The sequence below is a fragment of the Corapipo altera genome, unplaced genomic scaffold (assembly GCF_003945725.1).
Source record: "Corapipo altera isolate COAL_440 unplaced genomic scaffold, ASM394572v1 95, whole genome shotgun sequence".
NCBI classification, from domain to species: Eukaryota; Metazoa; Chordata; class Aves; order Passeriformes; family Pipridae; genus Corapipo; species Corapipo altera.
Genome location: NW_020884947.1, coordinates 2,184,928 through 2,205,247, shown reverse-complemented (window position 1 = coordinate 2,205,247; position 20,320 = coordinate 2,184,928). Strand labels below are relative to the sequence as shown.

General features: G+C 46.0%; 1 protein-coding gene across 1 annotated transcript; it reads left to right on the top strand.

Annotated features, from left to right (window-relative positions):
* The first annotated feature begins 15,034 nt into the window (after nt 1–15,034).
* LOC113956330 (coiled-coil domain-containing protein 42-like) lies at nt 15,035–18,759 on the top strand. The gene is made up of 7 exons (XM_027662747.1): nt 15,035–15,425; nt 15,767–15,872; nt 16,000–16,104; nt 16,652–16,849; nt 17,210–17,431; nt 17,985–18,143; nt 18,568–18,759. Exons 1-7 carry the CDS (start codon nt 15,349–15,351, stop codon nt 18,736–18,738), a joined length of 1,038 nt encoding a protein of 345 aa, XP_027518548.1. The 5' UTR covers nt 15,035–15,348; the 3' UTR covers nt 18,739–18,759.
* The last annotated feature ends 1,561 nt before the right edge of the window (nt 18,760–20,320 follow it).

Below are 20,320 nucleotides of genomic sequence, written 5' to 3'. Positions count from 1 at the left end.
AGGCAGCTGTGTGGCTGCAAGGTTATTAACACCCCTACCTCCTGGATTTTTCCCCTCTGTTACACGTTGTGTGCTCTTCTATCCCTGCACAGGTAAACGACCCTCTCCTCCTTCCTTCCCATGGAAAATTTGACTTGTTTTATCAATGTTTCTTAACTCCCTTGACCTCTGCCCAATTGGATGCAACCCCCTTTTATTTTAACTGCATCTGGAAGTTTTTGTCAGTGATTCTTAGATTCCCCTTCTCTTTTCCCCATATAGTCAACGAGGTTGAACTGCAGCAGGAGCTCTCAGCCCCATGGTGGTGCAGTCAGTCAGTACCTCATGTTTGCAGTCATCTCAGTCAGCTTTCAGTAGGCATGACAGTGTTTTCCTGCCTGAGCCAACCTGAGTTAATATGGAGCATAAGATTTCAGGAGACGGCATAGAGTCCTTCAGTGAAACCCAAATAGATTGCAGCTGCTCTGCACTCTATTAACCCTATCATTTTGCAGTTCTGTCCAAAAGAACCAAGGGGAAGGACACAGATAGCTGGACACTGGCAGGATTTTTATTCCACAAAATCAAGTGCAAGCTGGGGGGAGTGTAAGAAATATTTTCCTGGAGCAGGGCAGCAGGTTGGTGAGGCAGGTTTCTTTACTTCTGCATGCCCCTTTATCATAATTAGTGGTTGGTGTTTTCTCCACAGTGCATGTATAGATGTCCTCCCAGAGGTAGTTTTCTGAAGCACCTTGAGATTTTGGCTCTAAAGTTTTTAGCTGATATCAGCTTCCAGGAGGACTTCTGTTCCTCAGGGATAGGTTCTTCAAAGTAATTGCATGAAAAAGTAATAATAATTAAAAATACCCTCTCCTCCCTTTCCTCATTAACAAAATCTTCCCAAGACCTAATACTGACAAAACCACTTGATGCCCTTTGGCACTTTGCAAACTGTTGGCCTCATAAGTGCTGTGGGACACAAATTGAAGTAAGAATCTTGCTCAAAATACCCAATGTTCTTTTTTTATTATTATTATTTTACATTATTTTGGCTCCCTGTTGGTCTCTTAATGGATCCTGGTCCTGTTTTCCTCCAGGTGTTTAGCGGCTTCTCTTCACTCAGTCGTTGCCTTGTTTCTTCTTCCCCCATTTTATGTGGCTTCTATGCTTGTAATGATCATTGGTATTTGCTATTCACCACATGTAAGCGTGTCCTGGTCTTCAAGTTCACGACAAGAAACCAAACCAGAAAGGAACATCTTGATGGTATAAAAACCAGCCAGTTAATTGCCTCACTGGGATAGCAGAGGAGCTGAGCAAGCTAATTTGTATATGTTCACTTTTTCCACCAAAGAAGAGATTTCTCTTCCCTAACTACCGAGCTGCCTGGCAGTGGCCCTTTCCTGCTAAAACATCCCAGCTTTGTGCCTGTGTCCTCCCTGCTGGAGAAACCCGCAGCCCAACGTGGGTATTTCCATACACTGTCTGTGGCTTGGCGGCAGTGAGGACACGACTAAAGCCAGAGCCTGCTCAAGATCCTGTAGGAAATGAGACACTTGAAATTGCTTCTGGAGAGGGGCTGGGATGTGGTTACACATTTTGGCATCAGCACGGGCTGCTGTGCTGACCTCAGGATTCTTTCAATGTAGTTCATATCAGAGCACAGAGGGAAAGAGACTAAAGATAAAACCTCGGGAGATTATTTCTGGGAAGCAGCTACATTCATTTTGCTTTCCTTCCAACCACATCGTCTCACCAAAATGTCACATGGGAGCATTGGGGCATCTTTGGCACCTACTGCCATGAGATACCCTCAACAGCCAAATCCCTCCTGCTGCTCATTTTCTCTTTCTAAAACAAAACAAAACCAAACAACCAAAAGACCCCAAGTCAAACCAACAAATCAACCACAAAAAACCAAACAAACAACAAAACCAAAAAACCAAAAAAAGACAACAAAACCCAACCCCCTCAAAAAGGAGATTTCCTCTTTATTTTCCCACCTTCAATGCACAGTTTAAAGATGAAAGGCTCCTTCTCTGTGTTGCTTTCCAAGTTTCTGTTAGGATATTTCCTTATTAATACCTGTAATGCATCTTAACACAGATTTCTTTTTTTTCTCTTCAGAAAGAACAGCAGAAGTTCAAAAATAATTTTTTCCTGTAGAAGTGCTTCTGATATACTTGAATAGCGAAGGATGAAATAAATTCCTCATGCCAATGTCTGGGATGCCTTTAAGCTGTCTCTAGCTCTGGTGCTAACACTCTCTGGAAACTTGTTTAGATGAGACCCTGTACCAGAACAGGGTGTCTTGCTCCCCTGAAGCTCTTGGAAAACTCAGACTCAACTTCTCTGCCTCTCATTTTTCCTGTCCTCAAGGCACAAGTTGTACCACAAACCCAACTCAACTGCAGATGTTCAACTGATGCCAACCAAAACAGCTCCTGTAGAGCTGGCCTTGGCCACATGCTCATCTGTGCTTGCATTGCTTATAGGTCTTATCCTTCCCCACATCATCTCTCTCCTGGTGATTTATTTGTTCCTTCGTGCTGTCACATCTTGATTTATGCCATTGCTGCTGATGGCAGGGCCTTGCCTCACTGCTGTGCTCCTGCCATGCTCTACTCTGCAGCAAAGGTAATTACCAGTAGCAGAGAGCAAGAGGTTAATTCCAGGCTCTTTTCCTCTGCCTGGACCAGGCATAAATTCTCAGTAGAATCAGCTGCGCAAGCAGCTGTCACTCAGTACAGAAATTAACAATTCCATTTTTAAGAAAGCAAAATTTTTATGCAGTGCATAACTGGAGGAGTAATATATAAAGACATTTCTGTGCGTTTGGAATAAATCCTTCTATGTAGAGGTTTAAATACTGATTATCTTAGTCCATTTTCATTCAAAACCCAGCATGGCACGAAGGGAGCAAATATTTCTAAAAGCATCTAGGACAATAAATCTGATTTTCAGATTTAAAAACATTAAATATATGTTTTTCTCTTTCATTACCATATTGTGTTTCTAGTAAGGGCAGTGAATAATTTCCCAATTTGGCACTCTGTTTCATTAAGCAAATTGTTATTAAATCAAACTTAGTTGGCTCCTTCTCTGATTTAAAAGTTTTACCCACAGCCCATGAAACAGGCTGATGGCAAAACCATCAGAAGGGGACAAAATTTATGCAATGAAGAGAAATTTCTCCTTCAACCCTTGATAGTTCTACTGCATCAGCAGGATGCTGTGCACACAGGCTCAGGTTAGTTTGTGCACAGGTATAAAATGCATGGAGGATCTTGCACAGGGTGTAAGAACTGTTTTTCTGTTCAAAATCAAAAGCCAGAAGTCAAAGAGGACCAGCACAGACTCCCTGTGATTCTACCACTCCCTGAACAGCCTCTTCCAGTGCTTGAAAACCCTTTCAGAGAAGAAATCTTTCCTAATATCTTATCTAAACCTCCCCTGGAACAACTTGAGGCCATTTCCCCTCATCCTGTCACTTGTTACCTGTTGGAGGCGACCAAACCCATCTCACCACAACCTCCTTTCAGATGGTCTGTCATATCTGGCAGTCACCAGTTGCAGTAGCTCATCAATTAGTGAGATTTTTATATAATTTGGTGCAGCTGGTTATTTTGGAGACATCATGAAGGCAAACAGAACATCGGCTGCATAGCCCATGGCTTATATCTGATGGTCCAAAGCCAAAGTCAGGGTGCAAGTACAACCTCAATGATCTGATTCCTGCTGTGAAGCTGGAGAAAAGCCCAGAGCAATAGCCACAGGTCTCAGGAATTGTTCATCAGAGCTGCAGCTCTCAGCAGCAGAGAGGGTGTGGGACTACCCAGCTGAAATATCTTATTCATCCAGTAATTGCAACTGGGTTCACCTGGAGAAAGCTCATCTCCAAACCCCAGAGCCCTGAGGGGTGTAGTCAGGACACTTTGCTTCTGCAGAACAGCCCTTAATGGGAAAGGCTCTGAAGCAGCTGCAAATGTGGATCAAAAGCATGTGGGAGGTTGCACCAGCACCGGGCACCTGGCCAGGCACAGTGTGGGCTGGCACTGCCAGATTCTTGTAAATACAGGAGTTGTGACAGTGATGTGGGAAACTTAATGTGAAAGCCGGGTTTGGTGGCAGAGTTCGGGTCAGGAGTGGCTGCTGGGGATGCAGTGGGAAATAAGGGACAGTGACTGGCTGAAAAGGTTCTGCAAAAGGACCTAATTCAAGGAACACATCTTTATGAGTTGTTTCTTTAATGGTCTTGGCATGAAGAGCTGCAGTTTGCTGGTGGGAATTCCTTGCTGCGCTGACTGCCTGTTGTTCGGGCTGTGCCTTGCAGTCAGCAGGGAGCTGCCTCAAGCTGGGATTTCATCTGACCTGTAGAGGAACTAGACATGGCTGAGCAAAGTGGGGGAGATGCATGCCCTTAGGAGAGGACAAGGAGCTGTTTCTTTAGCCACATGGACAAGACAGGTCATCTTGGAGACAACACGAAGATCCTGACTTCCCAATTTTTGGGTTGGCATGGGGGTTCAGCTGAAAAACATACCATTAATAAAATACTAACTGCATATTTATGCTTCTTTGTCCTTTGGACTGCAAAGAAAAAACAATGAGATGTTCAGGTGAAAGTTTTAGCATGTTTGGTTGAAATTTCTAGTTCAGGGCTAATACAGAGGCATCAGGAGGGGTTCGAGTCAGGAGAGTAACAGTGTAAAGCCTGGTGGAGGGAAGTCACTTCTTCAGAAGGATTTTGGGGTCTGAGGAGGGGCTAGGTAAAGGATCAACAGGAGAATCCATAAAAAAGGATTTTTTTAAACAGTTTTATTCTGTGCATGTCTGCCCAGGAAGCTCATATTGACTTGATCCTGAAAAATTTTTCTGATTTTAAAAACTGCAACAAATCACAAGGAATTGCATGTGTGCTTCCCTTGAAACACTCATGTAGCTGCATGTCTGATTATAATTACACTCCTGTGAAAATTTTTGGTGGACCCAAGGACTTAATCCCACAAGCCTCACTGATCACATCGCTGTACGTGAGAATTTATGCTTGTGGGATTAAACCCTGCCTTCAGCAATGAAGCAATTAATTGTTATAAGCAGAAAACACGCAGGGGTGGGGGAAGAAGGGACAGGCTACAACACACTGCAAAGGAAAGAAGAACTTTTGCTGCTGTGGGTACATATCTCTGTCACTGAGGCTGGCCTAGGCTCTGGGGTAACCAGGCAAATGATGATTTACTCCATTTGATCCAGAGAGGGAACTAAAACCTGATTTTAATTCCAGCTGCATAAGTGTGCATGTGCCAGACGTGCTTTCCCAGAAGAGTCCCTACAGTTCATCACTCTGTTTTGCAAATTCCCTGGTAGCCAGAGAGCTGCTGGGGCTGTGCATGGCCACAGGCATGGGAGCAAACTGCAGCCACAGTGGGGGGGTGACCACTCACCTGAGATTGCCATGGGCCAAACCAGGTAGACATGTTGTGTGGATTAGTGAGGAGAAAGCATGGGAAGGGAGGTTTGACTCTGAGTTGAAGGCTGAACAAAGAAAGGATGACTTGGTTCCAACACTCAGCTCTCAGTACTGCTCTATGGGAGGTGTTTCTGCTTAGGTTAGATTGGAAGGCCATTGTGGCATGTCAGTGCTTGGGAAAGGGATTGCACAGCCCAAAGAACTTGTCCAGTTTCCTCCTATGACCTTCACCAGCTGAGCTGCAGACTTTAACACACTTTCCACTTGCTTGGGGCTGTGATCAGAGCCTTGCTCCTGTGGAAAGTATTTTTCTTCTTATGGAAAGGATCTTTCCTCAGTTCTTTTCCTGAAAACCTTCAGGATGCTTCACCCAATACCCCAGCACACAGCCATGTAAAGATGAAGTTTTGCAGAGGAGCACACCTTCACCTGTTACTCCGGAGCAAACCTGAGGTTCAGAATTAAACCACACTGAAGTCACCTGGTAATTGAGGAGGTCTTGTTTACACAACGCTGGTTCACCTGCTGATAGTGAATCTCATCCCTGGTGTAAATCAGGAAAGACATGAGTTCACCTGTTGGTGGCTTTACCCCCTCCTGTAAATTATCACTGTCCTGAAATTAACTGAAGATCCAGAGTGAACTGGTTATGTATTTCCTCCTCAACAGTTAGGGGGTAAGTTAAGATTAACAAGAAAAGGTCCTTAGCCCTTTCTGCTGACCAGAAGGCGACCCTTTGCCTTCAGTAAGTTTTAGAGTAGTGAAAAAGTTTGATATTGGCATTGTAAATGTATGGAGCAGCATTAAGTTGCTGCAGCCTTGATGGTCTAAGGTTACCAGCTAAGTAGAGTTGGATTTTTCCTTAGTCATTTAATTTGAATATTTGGGATAGGAGGAAAAAAGAAACTCTAATACACCTGGGTGCTTCTTTCCATCTGTGTATTGCTCGAGTCTTCAGAAATGTTTTGTAGCCCTTCTAGAGATGGAGGAATGGAGCTGGAGCAACCCCAGTTCCTGGGACATGAAGATGGGCATCTCTGATACCTTTTGTTTTGGAGCTATTTGCTACTGAATTTGTCTTATCTGTTTCCAGTTTCTCTGTCATTGTCTCCTTGGAGCTGAAGTGGGAGCAAGAGGCAGCTGCTGTCCGGTGGTCGTGTGACCACTGACCTGCATGGGGTGCCTCTGCTGAGAACTCTGATGCCCATATTTGAATAAGTAGATCACAGACATTCAGGATGTTCTGCCAGGAGCCCCAGTGGTTTGGCAGATTTTCCAAAGCTCATGCCCCTTCTTGCTTTCATTGATGTCCGTCTTAATTATTTTATATATACACCATTCCTTCCTGCATGAAAGAGTGTTTCCACAGTTCTGAGTGTGTGAGAAGGATGCTTTGTTGTCTTTTATTACTCATGTAATTAGGCAGTACTGGTAACTTTATGTAAAGGAATATGAAAATAATTAGGTTGCTTTCGGCCAAACTCCTTGCAAACTTTAGAAGTCCCTGAATTTAGATGAATTTCATGTTTTTCTAGGGTTGTTATAGTCTCTAAATGAGTTTAACTAGTCAAGTTGATGGTTCAGCTGGTCTTTTTAGGGCTTTCTGTCCCTTTGTTGTTATATATCAACCTCTTAAATCATGAATTAAGCCACTTCCATTAATCATGGCTGGGAAACATCCTCATAGTTAAAACTAGACCAGCCCACACGCTTTAACAGTCTGCAGTGAAAATGCTTGTCACCAGCTCTGTGAACAGTGGAGCGTGCAAGTCTTAAACAGCAATGGCTCTATAGCACTAAGGAAACAAATGGAAGGCTTGCTGTTTTATTAGTTCAACAAACTACATTTCACTCCTGTCTCTATTTCCCTTTCTGCGTAGCAATATATGCCTGGTTCCCAAAACGCTCCTGTAAACAATAGGGAGGAAAGCCTTTTGTGTGGCTTTCGCTAAGATTGCAAGTTGTGTGGGCAATGCAAGTCAACAGAATTTCAATGAGATTTGCAAGCCTGTGTGCTTATGCAAAGGGAAGTATTTCATAATGCCTGTTCTCTCTTAATTGACTTATTTTTTTGCACACTGTAATTTATATGAAGGCAAAAAGGGAAAGTGCTTTGACAAAACAGTCAAGGCTGTCTTTGAAGAAGCCAAGGAATTTTTGTCTGGGTAGATTTATTCGTTCTGTAATTAAAACACTTTGATGCAAACATGACATACTCCAGAATTTGTAAACTGCTGCTCTGCTTAGTGCTCCAAAGGTTTTGTCTCTTCACATTACTCAGTGTTCTGCTCTAAATTGTACATTATATGTTGTTTTGTGGACTACTTGAATTATTTTTAGTTGGGGTTTTTTGCCTTTTTTTTTTTTTTTTTTTAAATTTTGATGTTAAGTCAAGTCTTTACCATTTGGTTCCAGATGTTACTGAGAAAGTTCAAGTTCCTTTTATCTGTCTTGTGTCCTCATTCATTCTTGACATCTCCACAGCCATCACTCCATTATGACAGTGAAGAGGGATTTAGGTACCTCTTGCAGAGTCCAGATTGATGTTCATAATGAGCAATACAAACCTCTACCTACTATACATTATACAAAGAATATGCTGGACAGAGTGTGTGTGTGTGAAACGGCCTGAACTTAAAGTAGTGGGGTTACACCAAGTTTATGCTGGGTGCTCCAGCAGACTGTGAGTGTGGTTTCCCATCCCACTGGTTGCAGACAGCTTTTTGCAGGACTGAACACTTCCACATTTTCATTTGAGCTGTGTTTTTGCCCATCTCCCACAGCAGTGCCGTGTCTGGTTTTTGCGTACTGGTGGCAGCTTAAGAAAAATGCAGATCCTGCCGTGGTTGATAAAATCACTCACTGCGTAGATGGCAAGGCTAAGAAAACCCCAAAACCCCACCAAATAAACTTCCAAACAAACAATAAACAAACACTAAAAAACCCACAAAAAACCCAAACCAAAACAAAAGCACTTTGGATGCCTCCTATGATGTGACCTTGCTGCTTTTACATTTGGAAGTTTCAATGCCATATGAGGTTGTGATGGAGGCTGGTAAAATGCTTCTCTCCCAACCTTTTGCATCTCTGGAGTTTTGAAGGACTCGGTGGACTTTCACATAAGAAAGCAGTAAGAATGTTGTTGCCTTTTCTCTACTTTAGCTACAGAGGCAATGACATTAAGCTATGCTCTTCATCTTGACTCCAAGACCATGGAAGCAGGGTTGAAGACAGAGGCCCATGTTGGTCACAGCTGACACATGAGAGTCAGACAGGCAGACATGGGAAAGGGGGAGCAAAACCATCTCAGCCACAACCTATTGGTAGCAGCAGAACCTAGTCAGGGAAACCTTTCTGGAAGACCCATGTGGTTGGGCTGGACAAGCCTGGTCCTTGGCAGTCCTGGATTTAGACATGTTGGAGTAGGTGGTCGTGGTCAGAGTAAGAAGGTGTATATCGGGGGGCTAGAGTGAACTAAGATTCCTGACATGGTGGTGGTGATTCCTGGAAAATCCTTTGGGAAGGGTAACTAGTCTGTTGCTAGTAAAATAGCCATTCTGGATCTCGAAGGGCTTTGTTCTAACTTCATCTGCATGTACTTACCTGATGTGCTGGCAGTGGAGGGATGACTTCATGGGACCTTTTCCGTGAGAGAGGGCCATGTTTATTGGCATCCCTTTGAAAGAGGCAACAAGCATAATTAGCTCTTCTAGTTCAACAGTGAAGAACAGGGCCATGGATGTTGGATGTGGGACCTTTAAAGAGTTTCCTTCAGAGGAACCCAGACACCAAGCCTGGTGTGGGAACTCCTTTTTCTTGGAAAGATACTTAGGAGGGATGGGAAAACGGGCCCTGAGGATCTGGACATTGAGACTGCTCTCTCTTCCCTGCCCTGTTGCAGAACAGCTCACAGTGCTTCATCCTCTGTCTGAAATCCCAGGTATGAACTCTCTCAAAGCCCATTAGCTAAAATGTTTGTGGCATAAAATGGGTGTGAGGGTGTGAAGGGGAGCTCTGCAAAGTGGGATGTGGAGCTGGGGTCCCCTGATCCCGGTGCAATTCCTGTGGGGGAGAGCCTCTGTGCCCTTGTTCCCATCCGCACTACTACAGTCACTGCTCTGTAGCACTGGGCAAAAATACCCACTTCCAGTCTTGTAATATGCTGCCCAAGCAAATGTAAAATATTTAATCTGGCATTGCCAAAGGGGTGCTTTATGACTTATGCCAAATTACATTATATAAATATAATTAAAGGGTTAGCTTTGTTTGAATCTGTCATTCTAAGCAATAAAGATGTCAGATAATTTATTGTTGCATTTTGATACTCACCCTATGAACGTAATAACTGTTTTTCTGTGTGCATGTATGTATGTGTGAGCAGTGTACATGGAGTTTGTCTTTTTCAAAGGTGACCAAGTCTGAAGATGTTGCTGATAGAATCCAGGAACACTGTCTGCTACAAAACTGGCTTCCAGAGTTTGCTTTTGAGCCTGGATGCCTGCAGTTCCCCAAACTGCTTGAGAAGGCTGAGAGGGAGTCCCTCCCTGTGCACGAGTGGCAGCAAGGATCTGGGAATAGGAACAGGGAGGTGCTGGCACCACTGCTGGGGCAGAGCTGGGCTTGTTCTGGATGCATTAAAGGTGGGACATGACCCCTGCAAACCAACAATTTGGTTTGCAGTGATGGGCAAAGATTTAACAAAATGAAATATTAAAAACACATGATACCTTTCATTAAAAAAAGGACTTTTAATGAGTTGTTTCTCCTGCACTATAAACTCTTCATGCCTGCCAGGTTTTGTTTTGCCTAGTAGCAGGTGCTTCACCAAAGATCCAGCACCTTATCTGAGTCTTGTCCTTGTTTTAAGGGTGGAGGAACAGAGGTGTGACTAACTGGCTTATTGAAGATGGGGGAGGATTCAGCTGGGCACCTGCTTGTGCTGTGGGTACCGTATGGGAGCAATTCTTGTGCAGTACAGGATGGAGCAGAGCAGTGGCCAAAGCCCAGGACACGTCCATCCTTGTCTGGCAGGGAGCTGGAGTGGTTTCAGCTCATGATGGTAGGTGCCTCCCACACCAGGGCTGGCACAGGCTGACATGCTGGGTATACCCTCAGCTTCTGGAGCAACAGAACACTCTCCCTCTCTCTCTATTTCGCGACCTGTGTTACAACCACTAAGTCGATGGAAAAACAAATGCTAATCCTGTCAAGTACTAGGACAAATATTTTTAAGGTTATTTCAGGGTTTATAAAAAATATTAAACTAGAAAGTAAAATACACTTTATTAAACTGTCTTAATTTATAGTCAAATACACAGACTCTCTGCTGGGGTACAAAAAGTAAAGATCCCTCTGAGTCTAAGATTTGGGTTATCAGTGTCTGAGAGTATTTAAGAATTAATAGGTGCAATTATTGTCTTGAAACCTTCTGTTAAGATAGTCTTTCCTTAAAGTCAGCTTTCCTTATGGCTGCTGTTGAGTGCACATATGAAGCTGTAACATGCTGTTTGTTCACCTCTCCAGAACACCAGGTTCACACAGAGCTGAGTTTGTCAGTCATTCACCATTCCTACAGCATAAAGTGTCCTATTTAACACTGAGACATTGCTGTTGGATGCCTGAAGAGCCCAGGCATACTAGAAGATTAAAAAAAAAGTTCAATTAAAGACCAAGGGCAAAAATAGTTTCATGGGTTTTCTGTTTCATATTAGACTCTTAAAAGCCTCTTTCCCATATTTCTTCTATTTGAGTTTTGGATCCAGTCTTAAATACTGGGTCTGAACCCCCAAATTACACCACAGTTTGTGCCCACATCGGTGATGGGATGGATCCAAATAGCAGATATAACCACACCGAAACCCGGGGAAGTTTTGGGTCCACTGCCCAGGTTCAGCACAGCCCCTTTGCCTTGTGGATCCTCTCTGCCATGCTGGACTCTCATCTGCCCCTCTACAGCCTGCCCATATCTAATCCACCCAGGGCCAGTTTGGGTAAACATAATCTATGATATAAATATAATAGGATCTGAGTTAGCTTTGAGGACTGGTAGGGGTTAAATCTTTTATAAGTTCAATTAAGAAATTAAACTTGGTGGGAGACCTGCAATGCTTTCCCGTTGTTTTCTAAGTATCACAACAAACCTCCTCATGTTAGGCCTGGTATCTAAGGGGGTATCTGGCTTTGTAATCTGGGGTTTGGTTTGGGCTCATCTCTACCCAAAATATTATTTTAACCACTCTTTGTATTTCATTTCCATACTTTTCCTTTGGTATGCTTTGAGAAAAGATTCTGCCAAAGACAGAAATGCTTTGAGCCTGAAAAACATTTTTTTGCCATGTATATGGAAGGCAGTGTTTTGCTTGGCTTAGCTTAAGAAATACATGGCACAACCTGCATGAAATATTTGAGGCTGTGAGGAGACATGAGTGATTCTTAAAGAAAAAAAAAAAGAAGAAAAAAGTTAGTTTTCATTCAATGGTCTCATTTGCTTATAGCCACACCTAGACAGGAGATGTGAGGCAGAGAAAGGAAGAGGAGTTTATTTATGAACTTGTAAAATTAAAGTTGTTGTAAAGTTAAAAAGAAACAAAACAACCCCCCAAAAAAGCTCAGTCTCACGGCAAGATTTCTACATATGTGAGCAGGAGTTAAACCATTAGTGTTTGATAAAAATTCATGAGGCTTTCAAAGTACCAGGGGTTGAGATGAAAGCTCTGCCTTATGTACCCAGGCTGTGGGGAAAAGGGCTGCCAAGTGCCCTTGTCCTCACCTGGGTGGGCTTTTCCTGTGGAGGGTCACAGTATGGGGAGGAAGGCGAGGAAGGCTAACGGGGAGCTTATAGGGTCAGTTAATGGTTCAGGAGACCTGCTGACAGGGCCCTCTGGAATTTTTCAGTCTGACTTCCATCTCCAAGCAGGGTCAACAGCAAGTCTCTACCTCCATGAGTTCCTCTCTGCTCTGTGCCTCTATGTGTCTCCCAACAAAGGTGTGGAGAGGAGACAGCAGAAGCAACTGAATCTGGCTTGACCTGCTCTTTAGCACTGAGCCCAAACTAGAGCAGCCCCTGAGTAGCCCCATTTCAGGCTGGTGCTCCTTGGAGGTCCCAGGGGAAAGAGATCTTGGGGGTAAAGCAGATTTGTGGCCACTCAGCCTGTCCCCATGCCTGTTCCTCTGCAGAGTGGTGCACACAGGCTGTTTGACCCTGTGTCAGAAACATGTGACTTTGATTTTCATCCACTGCCTCTGCCCATGCTGAGATTTTGGCTACAAGAAGAGGCTGTGATAGTGAGCACTGGTCCAGGAGGTGTGTTGTCATGCTGCCTGCCAGCCACACATTGGGTCAAGGCAAGGGGAACTGACCATTGTTTGTACCCTAATACTCCCAGAGCCCTTTGATACCACACCAGAGCAAACCAAGACAATAATCCTACCCCTCAGATTTCCAAAACCAAGCCAGAGCCCCATGGAGGGGTAATATGTGGGCAGAGGAAGACAGAGGAGGAGTTAGTGTTTCTGCAAGACACAGCAGACATAGGATATTAGGTGGCTCCTTGACACTGCTCCTGCTGCAGCTGGTGAGCACTTTGTGCTCTTGTTTGCTTCTAGTTCATTGCTTAATGCCTTGCCTGCCAGTTTTCCTGACGTGCCTCACCTGCAAGTGAACAGCTCCTCCTGCAGACCCCAGCAGAGCAGACCATGCCTCAGTTGGGAAAGTTTCTCAGTGAGATGCTGGAGAGCCTGGGAAAGAGAATGAGGACTTGCAGGGGCCAACTGGCCCCTGGTCCAACCCGCTTGCTCCATCCAGGCACCTTTCCACTTGTCAGGGGAGCTTTTATTTGTCCAGAGCAAACAAAATTATTAGGAAGGCAATAAAATAGTAAGGCTGAGGCTCTGTGGGCACCTTGTAGGACTCTGCTTGCTTGCTTCTGAAAAGCACTGTTTTGTTTTTTTTTCTTAAATTGCAAAGTGTCCTTTAAAGGTGTCCTGGGATGCTGCCCAGGGCAGTTTCTTCAGCACGGGGGAAAGTGTGTGAATCTGGTAGCTGGAGAGGGATGGGATCAGCAGCCTGATAAGCTAATGGTTTTTAGAAGTTTGAAAAGTCAGTGGTGGCATGGGCCACCCTCTTCCAGTGGCCTCCGTGACCACAGCACTGCATGGGCTCCACACCAGCAGCTGTCATGTCCTGTGTCTCTTCAATGCCTCTTCATTTTGCTGATTGCTTATAAGGGTTTGATAGGCAAAACTGGTGTTTTGGAGGGGAAAGAGAAGATTCATAGACTTTAAAATGGACAAAATGACACTGGTCAAAATTTTTTGAAGCCACCACTCCTACCAGTAGCCCACACTGTGGCTGGAGCAACAGCTTCTCCTTTGTATCATGCTGGTGTGTGTTCCTTAGCATGTCCATGCTAAGAAGCTTCTGAAGACTTCCAAGACTTAATTTTCCTCTGTCAGCTTCCCCAGCCCCAGGGCAAATCTAGCCAATAAACCAAAAAAAGGTTAGAAACTGCACTTCTAACAGGGAGTGTTGGAATCCAGATGATGTCCACAGTTGCTCCTATGGCTTCTCTCCTCAAACCCATCTTTTCCTGCTGCTGGAGTGAATCTTGGTAGAGACACAGATGTTGCACTGGAACAAGTGAGAGAAAAGCCATCAAGAAGAGTTTGCAGGACAGATGGTTCCTCCGAAGTTCTTTCCAGGTGTAGCAACTTATCTAATCTGACTGTCAGCCCTTGAACTATTCAACCCGTTCTCTGTAGATCATCTTCAGCTTGAGCTTTTATCATAACTGACAGGAAAAAAATTCCTTTTGAGCAGAAGAAACTTTCTCTTCCTCAGACTCCAGGAGCAGAGCTCATGCATGTGGACCTGGAGCTTTTGCTGCAAGAGCCATTAGATCTGTTTAATTTGGCTGCATTTGTGTGCCTGGTGCCTGACGGTTGGGCACCCTCCTGCAGGAAGACCTGGGCTTTGGGAAGGGCCAGAAGAAAAATAGGAAATGGAAAACCACTCTCAAGGAGTGATGGTTTGCCACTGCTTGATTAGGAGGATTTAAATAACCCATTAGGGAGCAGCCAGGAGCGTTATCCCCTGCACTCTCCAGCAAGAGCAATTTGTTGCTGTTACGAAGTGAGCAGCTGCTCTTTTTAGAGCCATGCACTGGAGCTTCATGGCCCACTGGATGATGGGCTTAGGGGCTGGAAAAGGATGTTTTTACTTATGGGAGAGAAAGCATTGAGCAGCTGGTCTCAATGAGCAGAGCTGTAAGGGCACTACTTCACCATGGCAGTACAGTGATCACACATCCCTGAGGATGTGCCTGGTTAACAGTGTTTCCATCTGGGGTTTGAGAGAGAGGAGAAAGCCCCCTGCTCTGAGCACTGGGACAGAGGGATGTGGCTGTCAGGATGTGGCACTGAAGTACCTACCCAAGGCAGCAGAGGTCACAGGGCATGGGGGCCAAATTTTAGCAGAGGAAGAACGAGAGGAAATGAGAGAAAGGGAATGAAAAAATTCTTGGTTCTGGACAGAGTGGTCAGTCCCCCTAATTTCAAGCAAACATTCCATTGTCAAGCAACCATTCAGTTGCCAGGGGCTGTTATGGTCGTTGGAGTAGCCACAGAGACTGTTACGGTGGTTGGAGTAGCCATAGGGCCGGTCTGCAGGGCTTGAGTAGCCACAGGGCCTGGCACAGGGGTTGGAGTAGCCGCAGGGCCACAGGGCTTCAGAGGCCACAGGTCAAGGAAGGTCCCAGGAAAGCAGAGGGGCTCATCTCCTGCCCGGTGCTTCCCACACACCTCTGGGCCCTCAGGCTTGCAGGGCAGCTCCTGGGCTGACCTGGGAGAGGGGTGTTGCCACCAGGGCCTGGGTTCTCTCTTTCCTGCTGGTGGCTGCAATCATGGATATCTGGAGCCATGGGAAGATGTCAGGCTACTTCCTCAACCTCTACAGAGTGGAACTCCCACACTTGTTCAGGTGAGGGGCCTCTTCCACCAGCCTCCATTCTCTTCTCTTGTCTTCTCCATCCCTCTTTCCCCTGCCATGGCAAACTCCGATCCCTTATCTCCATCACTTCTATCTGCTCTTGTACCTGCCTTCCTCAGTCCTGTTCCTCCCTATAACACCCCCGTGCTCTGCCAGGGGGATCCCCACTGGGGAGGAGTGGGGATGCCAGGCTGCCAGATGGGGTCAGAGATTGTGTTGGGTTGCTCTGCCCAATTGCCCCACATAGGACACTGTCCAACACCCAGAACAATCCAACACCCTGCCAAGGAACTGGACCCTGCATGTAACCTTGAGGAAAACTTCTGTGGCAGGGAACTCGGAGTGAGAGAGGAGGAATCCCCATCTTCATTTATGCACCTTCTGAAGACTAAGATGGAAATCCGACTGATGGAAAAGACTCTGGCAGAGAAAGATGAGGTGAGAAAGATGGAAGGGTGTTGTGGCATGGTTGGGAGGGCTTGTGGTTTTTTGGAGCGGGGCACCAGCAGGCAGGTGACTGGTGCTGGGTGAGGGCAGCCATGCCACCCTCACTCTGGTGCTTCAGGCCTTCAGGGAGAGGATGAAAGTCATCGTCGACCGGTGGAGGGCCCTGCATGCCAAGAGGGCTCAGCTGAAAGACCACGTGCAGAAATCTGGGAAAATTATACAGGTATGCCAGATGACATGACCTTGAGCCATACCACCCACTCCTCCCCTCCCTTGGGGAAGAGAGTCTTGGGCCAGTACTCCTGTTCAAGTCTCCCTTGAACCTGGAGGTGTAAGGAAGAGGAACTGCATGGCACGAGGTTTTGTACCACATACACAGAAAAGTCTTACTAGAGCTTGATTGAGAGAGAGCTTGTCCTGTACTAGTGGGATCTACTGAGGGCACCAAATGTCCCCTAGGAAGGGTCTCAGCCTTGCCACTACTGTTGGCATCCAACTGTGTTCCAGGGACAGAAACAAGTAGGTCTGAAAATCAGAATGCCATCCCAGGCACCTGTCTCCAAGACCAAAGGGTCAATGCAAGAGGGATCGCCCTGTGAAACAGGGAGGGAAAATATTCCTAGGGTGCTTCAGTACCAGACTCTACTCTCTGAAAGTATGCCCTTCCAGTGCTGTTAAGTGATCCAGCCCCATCTTTCCTTGCCTTCCTTTCCCTCTCTCTGTATGTGCATGCATGTATGTGCATGTGTGTTGGTGGGGGAAACCACCAGGAAAATGAAGAGGTACGAATCCTGGCTCTGAAGATAGACAGCAAAGAGAGAGAGGAGAATATGCAAAAGGAGAGTGAGCTTTTGAAAGCTAAGATGAAATTGGAAGCCCTCAGCAAAGAGCACCTGAAACTCTGCAAAAAACTACAGAAATACTCTGTCTTCAAGAAATACCTGGAGGACGTGGTGAAGATCTCACAGGTGAGTTTGGATGTGAGAGAGACAGATCATGGTCTTGGGAAGGGCCTTACACAGGTGTTGAAACTAAAAGAGATGAGACAAACCTACTGGATGCTTGAGACCTCAGATGGAATGGGAAGATGTTCCCTGCAACCAAGGTGAGCCGCAGGGAGGAGAGTTAGGGTAGGAGAACTGGAGCAGGAAAGGAAGTCTCGTTGAGAATCACAGGATCACAGAATCGTTAGAGTTGGGGAAGAAGAGAAGATCTTTCATCTGGGGGAGGTGTTGGCCCTGGTAAGGCCAGGGTGCCAAATGAAACAAGACCTGCAGCTTGTGAGGGAAGGGCATGGGTTTACTAACACCAGGAATCCTGTGCTGTAGTTTGAGGACATCCTGGAAGTCATTTCACGGTACACGTTGCTGGTGAGGACACACAAGGACCTTCTGCAGTCACAACAGGGGCACAAGGAACTGACTGAGCAAGACAAGGTGCTCCTGGAACAATACAGGGCAGAGAAAGAAGCTGAGATGCTTCAGTACAAAAGCAAGCTGGCGCAGCTCAAACTACGTTTTGACCAGGCTCAGACTGACATCCGCCTCTGGGTAAGGAACTGTGGGGCAGGCAGGGGAAGATCTCCAAGGCCTGTCTCTGTCAAGACTGGCTGATGGCTCATCCTTCAGCCATGAGGTCATGGCAGGGCCCAATAGCAGTCTTTGTGATGGGAGGAGGTTCATCATTTCATCCCTCCGTGGGGTTGCAGAGGGAAGAATGACAGACCAGGTCTGGAGCCAGTTTGCCATCAGGCAAAGCTGGAAAGCACCTGGTCTAGGAGGGTGGCAGTGGCATGTGTTGCTGCCAGGGTATCAGCAACCCTGCTGAGAGTAGCACGAATAGGGCCTGCAGGGAACCAGAGTGAGGACTGCAGGAGTGGAAAAGAGATGGGGAGGTTCCTGGAGCAAGGAGCAGTTATGGTGGTTCCCGGATCTGCTTTCATCACACCAAACTGAACCACCTCCAGCACAGCCTGGCAAGGACGGGTTTTTCCTAGCCAGGCAGATGAGTGTGGAAGTTAGGGTCTCCAAGCCAGGTGTTCAGTGCTGAAGAAGCATCTCTGCTGGGGCCCATCCCCATGCTGCATATCTCCTCTCCTTCCAGGAGACCTGCTGGACTGACATCCAGAATAGGACTTCCAAGAAAACCAAGAAGCTTTGGACCATCAAGCTAGCCATCCACGACCTTTTCCAGTCCACCAACATGCGGCTGAATGCGGAGTGTAAAGTGTCGGTGGATGACAGCCTCAAACAGCTGGACATGGTAAAGCCAAGCCAGAGCCATATTCCCTGCCCAGAAAGAGGAGCAGTAGTGTCTCTCAGCTGCCTAAAGGAGGGGAGAGCCCACAGGCCCAATAGACACGTTCCTTTCTCTCTCGGGCATGGGGAATGGGCAGGGGATACCAGGCAAACCTGTCTCTTCTGAGGCGAAAGGAGTGGGAGCCAGGCAGGCTGGGGCAGGAGATGCAGGGCATGCAGATCAAGCCACAGCCAAGGTTGGGTTTCATTCACCCATACTCTGAACTCAGACTTGCCTACAAAACTCCATTCTGGTGGTGCAGATCCAGCAAGGTAAATGCTTATCCCCCTGTTCAACTTGATCGATGACATTTGGGCCCAACAAATCTCTCTCTGCTTCCTATTTCCATCCCTATGCTGAGCTCTGCCATCTCTCTTTCCCACTCTAGATAAAACAGTTTATCCAGTACCTCAAAGACGTCCATCTCTATGGGGGACAAGAAGAAGCACCAGCGAGCAGCTACACCGATGAAGCCAAAGGGGACCTGACCTGCCCTGACAACAAAGTTTCAGTAGATTGGGAAGAGAAAGAGGAGAACCCTACAGATATTGTAGACTAAAATAAACAAACAAACAAACAAACAAACTGTTTTAAGGTGTCTCTTCATTTTCTGGGAGGATTGGACATGTCAGAGCAACCCCATCCCACAGCTTCACCCCAGAGACAATTGAGGTGGCTCCTCTGGCACATAGGGTTCTGGTTGCAGGAGATAGTGTTCCTGCAAAGCCTGCAAGATTCTGAGAGCAGGCTAGGACAGGAATATAGTTTCCAACAGGGGTCAGCACAAGAGTTCACATTTGGATGTCCCACTCAGCCTAAGCTCTTACATATTCGAAAGAGATGTCACAACAGGGTGGGGAGACTGTGCTTCAGGAGAGCTTCAGAGAGTTTCCACCACACCCAGCACATCAGTGGATATGGATTTCTCTGCACAGTCATGTGTTACAGACTAAAGCTCACCTTCCCCCTCAAGCTGTTAGGGGGAACGGACATAGGTTCTCCACATAGGTGGAGAATGGACATAGGTGATGGATGAACCACCCAAAGCTACCTCACCAAACATTTAGCTGTTCATCACATGTGCTGTCATGAATACAAAACAAGAGGACTAACAGTGGCTCCAGAGACATACTGTGGAGTTCAGGTCAGGCTCCACAGTCTTTTGGGGAGGACCTTTTATTGGACCAAGGACCCCATGACATAAGCTTACAGATTTTGAGGCAAGAGACCATTAATCAGACACTCTCACTTCCCTGCTCTCCAGTAGTTATTCCTGTTCTTAGACAAAGGACTTCCAGGGGGAAGAAGAGCTTCCAGGAGGAAATAAAACTCTCTGAGACTGGTGAAACGTTGCACAGTGCAATGCAGAAATGATGCTCGGCACTTCCCAGGCTTTTGGTGGGATTTGGGAGAAGCAGGGCTGGAAATGGAGCATCTGGGGATGAGGGGTGGAGCTTTGGGGACATATTCCCAAACACTAATTCAGAAGGGTTTTTCCATCTTCCTTATCCTCACCATGGCACAGTGTCCTTGCAATTTCTGGTTTTTTTAGGGCATGGCCTAGGCATAATTTGGAAGAATTAAAACTTGGGGGGAAAAAAGCAATTCAAATGCTTCAGTGTAGTGAGCATGAGTCCCAAACTGGTGCTCTTTTTAGCTAGACAGGTTCTGCCATCTACGCTTGGTTTGATCTTCCAAAATAACAGGGTGTGAACTTTGATATTTCCACGTTGTATGGCAAGAAATAACATGCCTGTAACAGTTTTAATCCTGGGTATTACCTCTCCTCCAAACTTCAGAGATATACTGATATACACACCCTGCCTTCCCACATGCGGGCGGGTAGTTAGGAAGAAAAAAATCCTCTTTGTGTGTTGGTACATGTCCTTCTAAGCAATCCCAATTTCCATAGGGATCACATGTGGCTGAAATGCAGCTGTTGTTGGTATCCTGTGTGCTTTGCAGTGCATTGTGCTCATAAATAAAAAGTGAGACAAATTTAAGTACCTAATATTCTACACAAGAGAACCAGATGAGGGTTTCAGAGCCCTGTGCCAACACAGGGATGAATGTCTGACTTTTCTTACAGGAAATTTTAGGATGGTATCAATTTAATATATTGGATTGAATGGTCATGTGAA